A 12,680-nucleotide genomic window follows, 5' to 3' on the forward strand; every position below is an offset into this window, starting at 1 on the left:
GATTTTTCAATGATTGAGTTAGTTAAATGCTAAGAATATTGCTAAATAGCATTTTAATAAATATTTCACTGTATGCCGAGCATAAATATTGTTATAAATTGTTTTGTATAATTCTAGCGGATTTCCGTAATAATTTAAATCAGAAGTAGCTTGATTGTTGTTAATTTGATTAGATAGCTATTTCATTTATTTTGCCGGATTTCCGGAAAATAATTTTAAGCGGAAGTATGATTTTGTTGTTAATCTGATTAAATGTATTTCTTAAATTTATAAAGGATATCCGGTATTTCACACAATTTTATTCAAGCGGAAGTATGATTTAGTTTGACGTTTGTCAACTTGACTCGCATTTAATTATTTAAGCCGGACATCCTCTTATAAGTTTAGTTGCTTTATAAACTAGAAGTAAGACAGCCACACTTCCACTCCGTTGGGAACGCTTGGCGAGATAACTTGGTTAATACAAAGTGAAATACGAATTTATAAGTTGTGTATTATTTATACACCCTGACCACCCCCAATAATATTATGGTCACGACTGTAATCCCCGAAGGGTTAGTCAGAGGTGACTGCCAGGTTTCTCTAAAGTAACCCACTTCTAGCTGTACATTAAATTTGTACCAATATGATAGGTCGTGAGTCGTAAGTCGTCGAAATATAAAAGGACATCTCCGAAATGTATGGGATGACAGTTAGTGTCAAACCTAAATCATAAAAAATCTAATCAATAAGTACCTAACTTGTGGTGCTTTTAAAGTTATTTTTTCTTTCGGCCGTTCAATAATAAACCAGATTATGTGTCTTTTTATGTATTTCATCAAGTAAATAGCAAATTTGTGTAGCTGTCCAAACGGGCCTATTATATTTCGTCGACTGTAGCATATATATCTAGATGTGCAGGTTTTCGCATAGTTGAGCCAATTATTGTACATGTCATGTGCGTCCACCGCTAACTACGGACATATAACTATGAAAAACTATGCGAGATATAGTTTAGCTGGCAGTGGACGTTCAGCTTTATACATTAAGGTATCGATAATTTTAACATGACGTTTTGTAATATAAATTCGATGAATAATTTCACGTTCACGTGGCACATCACTGCATAGTTACAACCATAGAGCATGGCATAGACACGCATAGAGTTAGAATGGCATAGACAAAAACACGCTTGGTTGACGTTGACGGCTGTTTGTTTTTGTGCGAACACCAAACACCAACGGATTTTGTGTTTCAAAAGATTTGTTTGGTTTTAGTGTTTTGAATAGCGATTTTGAGAAAGTAAACGGAGTCACGGAGTGAATTTAATGAAAATAACACAATTTTCAGTGGAATTACCTCTTTACAATTATGGCAGACGTAGGGGATATAATTGATTACATTAAATCCCTGAGAAAAGGATTCGATAAAGATGAGTTTAGCGATAAGATTGAAGAACTGGCTGAAATTGTTGATTCAAATGGCTTGGACTATGAAGAATTCCACAATTTACTCAGAGTCTGGCTAAATATGTCATTACGTATGTATTATTTGTGTACTAAATACCTTTAGTAAGTTTTTAAAATTCTCAGATCTCATGGTTAGGGTCTGTTATGATACCTGTCTTTTGACCTACTCACAGCAATTAGCCCATGTAGAAATACTTAAGCAGCATCCTAGCTAGTCCGATGCCTATCAAAAAAAATATTTCATCTACAGCTTTACTACAAGTATTTTAAAAAGGACAACACTGATACAAGTTTTTAAGTAACTTATACTTACACTTATGCCTACTATAAGATTATTGTACACATCTTCTGAAAAGAAATACTTACTATTATTACTTATTACACATTCCAGCGGTGACAAAATGGCTGAGTATCGGCATGTGTCTAGTGCCCAGGGACAGGCTGGAGCCGCGCTCGGTAGACTACGCCATGCGCTGGCTGCTCGCCAACTTCCAGAACCAGACCAGCTACACCAGGATTGGGTTCGTTCTGGACTGGCTCACCGGTGAGTATTTTAGATACCCCCTACTGTCGTAGATTATAGAAATAACCCTATGAAGTAAATTTTCATAATGATAATAAAAATTAAGTTGAATGGTTTAAGAATGCTTTTACTGAAATATGGGCAGAAGCTAATTAACTGAAGAACTGGGTCCCTGGTTCCCAGTTTCCAATTAACTTAGTTCTACAATTTCTAAAATTATTATACTTAACTAATTTTATTTTCAGCTGCCATGGAGGCTGATGCTATTGATTTGAAACACCTTGATGTCTATTATGAGATTTTCTATATGTTGGTCACATATGAAGTTTTGGTAAGTACCTATGCCGATAGGTAGGTACCTACCTAACATTCTTTTAGTAATTTATATGCCAATAATTATTTATGTGCAGCATAAATCCCACTATCTTACTATTATTTCAAATAAGTAATAAATATTTTAATTTTCCAGACACCTCATGCAATTAAGCTGGTGTACACTTTGACTAAACCTATGGACATCACAAGGAGGCGAGTCCTAGAGCTGCTCGATGTAGCCAAAAAGAGAGAAGCTATAAGAGTAAGTTAAAGAAAAAAGAGATTTTGTAGTTATGTGGTATATAATGTATAACTACTTTACTATGTAGTATTTATTTATGTGATAAATTATGAAATTAATTATTTTTTTAATTAACAGAGTAAATGCCGCCAAATCCAAGCGCTTCTTGGTCTCTTCAAGTCGTACAAGCCGGAGTGTGTGCCCGAGAGTATTCCAGTGTTCTCTGTGCCCTCCACATTCAAGCAACCCAATATCCGACTGAAACAGAGATTCGGACGCTACCAGGTAGGATCCTATTGTAGTTATCCTGATAATTAATGACCAGCTGGCTCAGTGGTTAGTGATTCTGACTACTGTACCGAGGTTCATGGGTTTGTTTCCTGGCCGAGCCAGATATTTATCTAGGTATACAATGGCTTTACCAGCTTACTATCTTTACAGTTTTCTGTTTGTGATGATACTAAAATGATACAATATGGTAACCTTAGGCTGATCCGTGAAAGCTCATTTCCATACCCTGTGATGTGATTACAATTCTAAAGAGTCTTCTTTCTCTGCATATTTGTATCTTTTTATGCACACTTGACGGTTTAGTGGTGAGTTAGTAAATAACATTAGTAGATGACCTATTAAAATCTTTGCAACACTCCCATAAAACAATTTGTTATAAGTTTTGTGAAATTTCAGGCTCTCAGAAATACCTTGAATGAAGAGAAGCAGAGGCTTCACTGGGTCAATCCAATGAACATGAAAGTAAGTTTTACTATTTCAACTGAATAGACAAATTATTGTGGCTATTATGTTCACATTTTGGAATCAATTAAATTTTATGATGAGTTGACGAATATATTTTAAAAGTTTATTTTTATTAAACATCTTTCATTTTTATTATTTTTGCTTTCGAATGGTTATGAATTTATTTACATTTTTTTTTCTGTACAGGGAAACAAGAAAGTGCAACCCCTCATACCAAACATGGAATTTAGCAATGTGGGATCTAAACAGTATGACAGCAAAATGTCTCAGAAAAACTATTTTGATTTTGTTGAGTAAGTTTTTTTTAATGATTATTCAATATTGCATAGTTTCTTTTCCGCATGGGTTAGAAATAAAAACGCATGGTTAGATGAAATCTGACTGGCCAATCCTTTCAGCACTGTAACCAACACTGGTCCAATGTGTCTCATCGACACTAAGAGTGGCTTGTACCAAAATCAAAATTAAGATGTAAGCCACCATAAGAAGAAAATCTACTTCTGCTAATTCCACACATCTCCGTAGACCGTCAGCCCTCATCGAGTACAGTCTCCGCCACGAGCTGTCCCGGCCGGCTCGCTTGCTGGCCCTACTCTGCAACGACGCGGGCCTCGCTATGCTGGCCACCGCGCCCGATAGCGAGCACGCCTTCCTGTCGCACGACCTGCACCATCTGCTGAAGAACTGTGAGTTTTTTAATGATAATTAGTCATCATCACGACCCATAACGTCCCCACTGCTGGGACACGGGTGTCCTCCCAATGAAGGAAGGGTTTTAGGCCTAGTCCACCACGCTGATCGCGGCTGCTGGCTCTATTATTCAACGACGCGGGCCTCGCCATGCTGGCTACTGCGTCCGATAGCGAGCACGCCTTCCTGTCGCACGATCTGCACCATCTGTTGAAGAACTGTGAGTTTGGGGAGTTATTTTGTTATTATAATTAAGGCGGAAATATACTTAGGTACGTGTCGTGTCGTATCGTATCACGCGTCAGACGCATATCAGTTTCATACATTTAATATGGTGCCCTCACCATATTAAATGTATGAAACTGATATACATGACATATTGGCATGTCTTGTCGTGTCGCAACACGTTATGCGAAATGTATGAAACAAAGCGTCACGATACGACACGTAAGTGTGCCGGGAGGTTTACACGTAAGTGGTGGTACTGGTGGTACACTGCTGGATATAGGCCTCGTGAGAAGCGCGTATATTGTCTTCTTGGTCTTGACAAGCACTTCCAAGCTTCAACGCCTAGCGGTGAATTATTTGATATTTAAAAGTACTCACTGTTATAAAATTACAGTTACACCCTGATACAAGCAAGTTATTATGAAATTACACAGATGGCAGCACTTACAAATTAGTTTTTGCGTTTTCGAGTGCGTCGTCGTCGTTGAAATGTTGCGTACGAAACCTAAAGTTCCATAATTATTCAACAGAGGGTTCTGATTACAAATTTCATTGAGTTGATATGGAGGCATGTGCTATGTAGTGGTGGGAAAAACGGCTACATTTCGATAACACGCTACAGACGCTATGTTACACATTTATAGCAGGTTATTTAATCCGCTACATTATAACGATATTGAAGAGCAAAAAAAAAAATTGATGAGAAAAAAAAATTGTGAAAAAAAAGAACTTTCCTTCATACTTTACAGGCTTAGGACTGTCTATAATGGCACATCACTGTTTCCATAATGGCACATCACTGTTTCTCTTCATTTTTATGAATTATTGTCAAACGTTCTTTAATTGCAATAACTATTTACACAAAACACTTTAAAACCACAAAGTAATATCCTTTCAATGTTTCATCCACTTACGAAAACACACGTAAAGTAAAGATAGGTAAATTGTCCAGTCAAAGTTCAATCACACACAATCACAAAACATTTAAAATACGAAATTGTCCTCAGAACCAAATTGTCCGTTAGAAAGTACCTATTTACACTTACACAAACACTATTTATTTTCAATTTTACACTAAACCTAAATAAACACTATACCTATTTTAATACGTTACTATTTAAACTATTTATTATTATGTATATTTACAAATATTTATTTACAGCACGCAAATGCAACAAAACAAACAACGCGATCGTAATTCGTAACGTTGCGCGAGGCACAATTAGCATAGCAGCCACCCGTGGCCGTTGCCAAATCGCGACTGCGGAGCTAATTTCAGCAGATAGCGGAGCGCTATTGCGTAGTGAAGCTTGCAGCTTCGCAGCGTCTCGCTCTCTCACACGCGAGTCGCGCGACGTTGCACCGTTGAGAGAGCGAGACGCTACAAAGCAAGTGAATATCGCCTGCGCGGTTATCGCGCGCCACGTCTCGCGGCTGCGAGAAATCGCGGAGCCGCTCCGCTATTTCTAGCAGTAGCGTCGTGGCAACGGCCGCGGGCAGACGCTGTCCAATTTTGCGAGCTAAGATCGCGAGGGCGCGTCGCGTTATAATTATAGCAGCATTTGCGCGTTCATAAAGCGAATGCTATTCGTTGCGAGCAAATCACTTGCTATGTTTTTTAGCTATATGTTATATTAACCTCCACTAGTGCTATGTGGCAATTTGGGGCATGCTAAAAAAAATTGGTTCTCTGTTTAATTTCATGATAAATCGATGACATGGTTCCTAAGAACAAAGCTTAGGTATGTGTTATACCTACCGACAAGACATCCTTAGGTTCAATTCAGACGTACCACAACCACACCACAGCCACAACCACACCACAACCACGCCGTGTGGTCGGGCGTATATTTTGTATTGAAAATGAATAATCCAATTCACACGTGCCACATTTTGCCGTTGTCATCGACCACCTGTGTAATACGACCACATCGCAACCACATCGCAAACACATCGCGTCGGCAACGCCGCCACGCGGCGGCGGCACCGCGACCACCTCCTCTCCCTATTAAATGCATACGACCACGTGGTTACCACATCGCAACGACAGCGACAACACAACCACATCGACATTTTGCCACAACGCAACTGCAAAAAGCCCACACTATTCACACGTAACCACAGCTTGACCACATTATGTCGCTGCGACGTGGTGTGGTTGTGGTACGTGTGAATTGACGCTTAGGTTAGCGACCACTGCTGCTGCTAGGCAAAGGTCTTCGCTGTATCTTCCACCTATCGCTAGTCTAGAGCTAACCACTTACCATCTCCCCCCAGGCTTCCTCCACACCTCTACTCACAGCTACGCAGAGAAGCGCCTACTCCTGTCTCGGCTGGCGACGCTCCAGCGCACGCTCATGCAAGGGGTGCCGGTCGTCACGCGCTTCCTCGCCCAGTACCTGCCGCTGTGGAACGAGAAGGACTACTTCCATGAGGTGAGGTCTTGTTGCCGCTACACGGGTTAATTATCGACGAAGATGAACGTCACTATATCGCGATTAGCCATAAATACGGCAATGTTATTGGTGGAACGAGCATTAGCGAGTTTATTGACGTCGATAAGACACCCGTACCGCGGCTGTTGGTTATGATAAGGTTGCACAGAGCTTGAGGTAAATGAGGTCTTGAAGATGAAGGAGTTTAAGTGCTGCTCTGATTTAAACGACTGTCAATAAGTGTAGATTGGTGTGTATTTTTGTAGTTTTTTTAAAATTACTTTCGTATATCCTTTAAACAAGCCTTTCCTTTACCCAGATCCTGTCGTTAGTGGAATGGATCAGCGCGGACTCGGCCAGCCACGCGGCGCACATCCTGCGCCCGCTGGGCCGCGTGTTCCACCGCTCGCAGCCGCTGCAGCAGGCCGCCGTACTGACCGCCCTCACCAACCTGCACGAGAACTTGGTGAGTCGCTGGATTAGTCGCTGGACTGATCTACTCCAACTTGGTGAGTTGCTGGATTAGTCGCTGGACTGGTTTAGGAATGCAATGAGTAATATCTACTCCAACTTGGTGAGTTGATGGATTTGTCGCTGGACTGGTTTAGGAATGCAATGACCAATCTCTACTCTAACTTGGTGAGTTGTTGGATTAGTCGCTGGATTCTCCTTAGATACTAGCGCTAGTGGAGTGGATTAGTCGATGGATTAGTCGCTGGATTCTCCTCAGATCCTGTCGCTAGTGGACTGGATTAGGAACCCAATTAGTAATCTACTCTAACTTGGTGAGTTGCTGGATTAGTCCCTGGATAACCCTTAGATCCTGTAGCTAGTGGAGTGGATTAGTCGCTGGACTGGTTTGGGCACCCAATGAGTAATCTGTACTCTAACTTAGTAAGTTGCTGGATTAGTCGCTGGATTAGTCGCTAGATTCACCTCAGATCCTGTCGCTAGTGCAGTGGGTGGTTGCGGACTCGGCCAGCCACGCGGCGCACATCCTGCGCCCGCTGGGCCGCGTGTTCCACCGCTCGCAGCCGCTGCAGCAGGCCGCCGTACTGACCGCCCTCACCAACCTGCACGAGAACTTGGTGAGTCGCTGGACTAGTCGCTGGACTGATCTACTCTAACTGGGGGAGTTGCTGGATTAGTCGCTGGACTAGTTTAGGAATGCAATAACCAATCTCTGCTGTAACTTGGTGAGTTTGTGGATAAGTTGCTTGATTAATCGCTGGTCTGGCTTAGGAATGCAATGACCAAGTGGATTAGTCGATGGATTAGTCGCTAGATTCTCTTCAGATCCGATTAGTCGCTAGATTCTCTTCAGAGCGTAGCGCTAGTGGAGTGGATTAGTCGCTGGACTGATCTACTCGAACTTGGTAAGCTGATTGATTAGTCGCTGGATTCTCCTCAAATCCTGTCGCTAGTGGAGTGGATTAGTCGCTAGATTTTCCAACTTGGTAAGTGGATTAGTCGCTGGATTCTCCTCAGATCGCTAGTGGAGTGAATTAGTCGCTGGACTGATCTACTCGAGCTTGGTAAGTTGGTAGATTAGTCGCTGGATTCTCCCCAGATCCTGTCGCTAGTTTGTGGATCAGTCGCCGGATACTCCTGGGATCCTGTCGCTAGTGGAGTGGGTTGTTGCGGACTCGGCCAGCCACGCGGCGCACATCCTGCGCCCGCTGGGCCGCGTGTTCCACCGCTCGCAGCCGCTGCAGCAGGCCGCCGTACTGACCGCCCTCACCAACCTGCACGAGAACTTGGTGAGTCGCTGGATTAGTCGCTGGACTGGTTTAGGAATGCAATGGCCAGTCTGTACTTGAACTTGGTGAGTTGCTGGATTAGCGGGTGGAGAAAGTTGAGGACTTTGGTCTGTCTACTGCCGAGTAGGTAGAGAGGAGAGAGGAGAGGAGAAGCAGAGTGGAGTTGCGGATATTTTCGCTTTAGCGGACAGGCAGCTTTCTAGGTATCTACCATCTATGTAGATTAATTAATTAATTTATTTTATTTTAGGAGTTTCATGGTTTAACAATAGAATGAGCAGTAAGAAAGAAAGAAAGAAGAAGAAAGAAAGAACAACTTTATTTTTTATAGCTAAAGGCTTTTTACAAGTTAGAAACAACAACTGATAGAAACAACTTAAGATATCTATGCATTTGACTATTTTTGTCAGGAAAGCTATCTAGGTAAAGCTTGGCCAAATCTGGGTAAGAAGTTACATTATATACCAACAAATGGATTATCAGTCAGCACTATTCTATTCCAGCGGTCAGCTCTAATAAACCGTAATCCTCTCCACAGACATACTCCAACAGCCGTCCACGCCAGTACTTCCTGAGTATGGAGTCGTCTAAACACGGCGCGGCGCTCGCCTCCAGCCTCGCCGAGTTCATAGCGGACCTTGCGGGGAAGGCACTGCAGGTTAACCCAGGTGAGATAGATACCTATAGCTACAGTAGGGTTACAACGGGGCGCATTTAAGACGTGACAAGAGTTTTGTATCGCGCTCACTCACATCGCGCTGCCTCAAGAGCGAGCGTGACGGAGAACTCTTGTCATGTCTTAATAGCACCCTGTTCTACAGGCAGGGCAGGAGTAGTAGTATGGGGCAGAAACAAGACCTGGTTTACAGCGAGCGCAAAGCGCAAGAGACGTGACTGAAGTTTAGATGCTAACGGCCTCATGCGCGATGCAAGTATATCTTTTTTTTGCGCGTTCTGCGATACATTCCATTGTAAATTATGTGATTTGCGCATGAGTGATCTATTTATGAGGCTACGCCTCAATTATAACTCTGGACCTACCTACAGCGCATCCTGGGCAGTCAGCGGGTTGCTAATCTGACCGGCTAATCCCTTCACCATAACTTCCTTACCGAGTAGAAAGTAGATAAAAGAATTAAAAACGATCTCATAAAAATTACCACTCTTCAAAAGGCACGGACATAAAGTCTGTGGAGTGATAATAATTTATTAAAAAAAAAAAAAAAAAAAAATCCCTTCACCATGGTGATAATCCGCCCAATGTTTGTCACCGACAAGTTAAGGTGAAGGTGAGAGTACGGGCCGTCAATAGTACCGTAACGATTTTGTCTGTTGCGCGCGAAGTCCTGTCTCGCCTTTATTCTGCACCTTGAAAACATTTTTTACCTCACTTAGGTACTACACAAACAGACTCTCTAACACCCACTTATCCCACAGAGGACATCCGAGCCCAGCACACAGCGATATGGTGCGTGGAGCGAGTAGCGCGGGCCCAACTACTCAACCCCTCCGAGCCGACGCCGCCGCCGCCGCTGGTGTTCGCGCTACCCCTGCTAGGCGTCAGCGCGGCCGCCATCGACAAGCTCGCGTGTATTATGTTGCTGTAAGTACTGCTTTTGATTGGTGTCTAGGTATCATCGCATGCTGGCAAGATATCGAAACAATAGCATGTACGAAAGTTGACGTGCAAGAAGTTTGAATTTAAAGTGAGCGGTTCTTGCCTTTAAGGTATTCTACTGGCCGATTCCTTCATAGTACGTTATGTCTGCTATCAACTTGCTATGTCGCATTAATATTGGTAAAGCAGTGCAGCGTACACGCAGTCAGCATATAAAAGTAAATGAATATTAGGTAGTTTTGGTTTAAACTAGTAATGCTGCCTTTGTATTCGTTCACGCATAATCCCTACACCCATTAGCGTGATCCCGAGTTAGCCAATCAACTCTGTGTTAAGTCCAGAATTGCATACAAAATTTTAATCCAGCATTAGCGTTTGCATCAGACATGCAGGATTATTACTGTTATGAATGGGTTGTGGTAGGCGTTTTCTAAAACTGCTGTAAATATAACCGGTTACAGTAAGTTTATTGCGTTACCTATTTTTTGCATATTAAAAGCTGATGTTAATGTGACCTTACTAATCATTAAGTTAATAACTTGCGAAAACCAAAACACTTTTAAATACTTACCTACGTTGCAATTAATAAGTTTTACCGATACGGTAGAATTTAATTAAATATCGGCGCAGGCAGGTATTTCTTTAAATATGTCCGAAGCATGTCGGAAAGAATTTAATCAACGGCAACGCAATGGTCGGATAACTTTTTATATAAATATCAGTTTATTAAAATATATTTTTAAACAAAATATAAACTTGGCGATATTATGCGAAAATATATCTTTGGAAACGACCACACTGACAAACCCAAATATGTTTTTACATAAATTTTATCAGACTTTTTGAAAATTTTGTTGCTTTAGAAATTAGACAACTATTCAGTCGTCATCGCCGTGATTAGTAATTATTAGGTACATTTCGTTTATTAGTTTTCGTTTTCTTGCATAATAAATGCCGCCCTTATCATGAAAATTTAGACTCAATATCAACGCGATCATATTTATTAACTATAAATAAATGAAATTTAGATAAAGCAAATATCCATAGCTGGAATATTTCTGCGCCATGTTCTCGAACTAGCCTTGTCTTATAACATAATATCCAAAGTGAATTACACAAGTCCATTAGGCACACAGCAATATGCACACCTCAACCTGCTATCAGCTAGCAGCAGAGATGTAATGTAATGTACAAAGGCCTCGTAATCCCATGTACAACGCGTACATAATTATTGTTCAATCCGTAATTGCAATATGCGCATCAGATACCTGTTCTGTGTGGTTAACAAGGCTATGTACTGTGTACAGTGAAGCTATGTACCTACTATGTACAATGAAGTACCTAACTGATTCGACCACGGCCGCGGCCTATGAGTTGTTGCATATAGACATTAGAGATTATTGGATTTAACTAGATGTGGGATTGTAATACTTATGATTATTATCAAATTCTTTATTAAATTTGTACATAGGCTACGGCATAAGCTCTCAACATTACTCGTGTCGTGGTTAAATCAGATAAATAATTTATTTATTAATTATCACAACAGATGGAGTATAATATAACAAAGACCTAGTAACTTCTACTAATATAATAATTATTTATCTGATTTACTTTATGAAGCCGTATTTTAATTAGTACCGTTTATTTCACCATTAATAGACCATAGCCATAGCACATAAAAGGGATTATGAAATTTTATTTTACCATCGACAAAGTGGAACACCCTAATCTACTACAAAAACGAGGGTGAGCTCTCCAATCCTCCGGGGAACAGAGCTTTCTACTTAGACAAAAAATAACAAAATCCATCTTTCAAATCGCATTTCGTACTTAAAAAGCATTATAAGATCAGAAATACAGCTTTCGCTTTTCCAGATAAGTCTTTTGTTTTTTCATTTCATTTTTATCACATAATTCCGAATAATATTCAGTCAAAAACGCGAATAAAACGAGTATTCATTATGCCACATCACTTTCGCAGGTACAAGAAGATATACGGCAAAATTAAGAAGCAGTCGAATGCTACCAGCCGTAAGATGGAAGACCACCTCTGGACGTTGCAGGCTTATACTATTGACTTGATGAACGCGTTACTGAGTGAGACAGTTCTGAGTGAGCGACAGAGCGGGGTCATCTTCAGCAAGCTACATCCTCAGCTGGTGGAGAGGATCAGTAAGACTGTGCCCAATGCCGACGGCGCCCTGAGCCTCCGGTCCCACGCAGCCTTCGCCCCATACACCTACTCACAATTCGAGGCACTAGACTATAAGGAAACAGACAACAAGTTATGGTTCGACTCAGTCATAGAACCGGAGTTCAAACATTTGAGTGTCTTCCTAAAGAAAATCGCCACCGAACTACGTTAAGGTTTTAATTAAGTGTTGATGTAAGAATTTCGAATTTCATTATGAACGATCATGTCGTATCTCTTTTTTAATAAAAAAAATAGGATTTAATATGGCTTGTTTTCATTAATTCCGCCGCTTGAGCCGTGAAGTGCCCTTAATTTTGCGAAACTGATTAAATTATTCCCGGCGCGCCCCTGTCCGCTTCCGCTCCTGAGGGCTCTCGAAAGAAAACAAAAAATCAAAATAGGCCGGAGAGGTGCTTCGCCCCCATTCATTATACCCTAAAACTGCCCCCTGCGCCCCCCCGCACCGGTC

At 41.3% G+C, this 12,680-nt stretch overlaps 1 protein-coding gene across 1 annotated transcript; it reads left to right on the top strand.

The window, feature by feature from the left end:
• The first annotated feature begins 1,197 nt into the window (after window positions 1–1,197).
• LOC105386915 (centromere protein I) lies at window positions 1,198–12,473 on the top strand. The gene is made up of 15 exons (XM_048627703.1): window positions 1,198–1,519; window positions 1,840–1,992; window positions 2,217–2,302; window positions 2,441–2,548; window positions 2,666–2,812; window positions 3,215–3,280; window positions 3,470–3,576; window positions 3,809–3,969; window positions 6,479–6,636; window positions 6,956–7,161; window positions 7,619–7,724; window positions 8,220–8,396; window positions 8,935–9,064; window positions 9,834–9,999; window positions 11,999–12,473. The coding sequence occupies exons 1-15, from the start codon at window positions 1,351–1,353 to the stop codon at window positions 12,381–12,383; spliced, it is 2,325 nt and encodes a 774-aa protein (XP_048483660.1). The 5' UTR covers window positions 1,198–1,350; the 3' UTR covers window positions 12,384–12,473.
• Window positions 12,474–12,680: the final 207 nt, after the last annotated feature.

This window comes from Plutella xylostella, chromosome 4, assembly GCF_932276165.1.
Source record: "Plutella xylostella chromosome 4, ilPluXylo3.1, whole genome shotgun sequence".
NCBI lineage: Eukaryota > Metazoa > Arthropoda > Insecta > Lepidoptera > Plutellidae > Plutella > Plutella xylostella.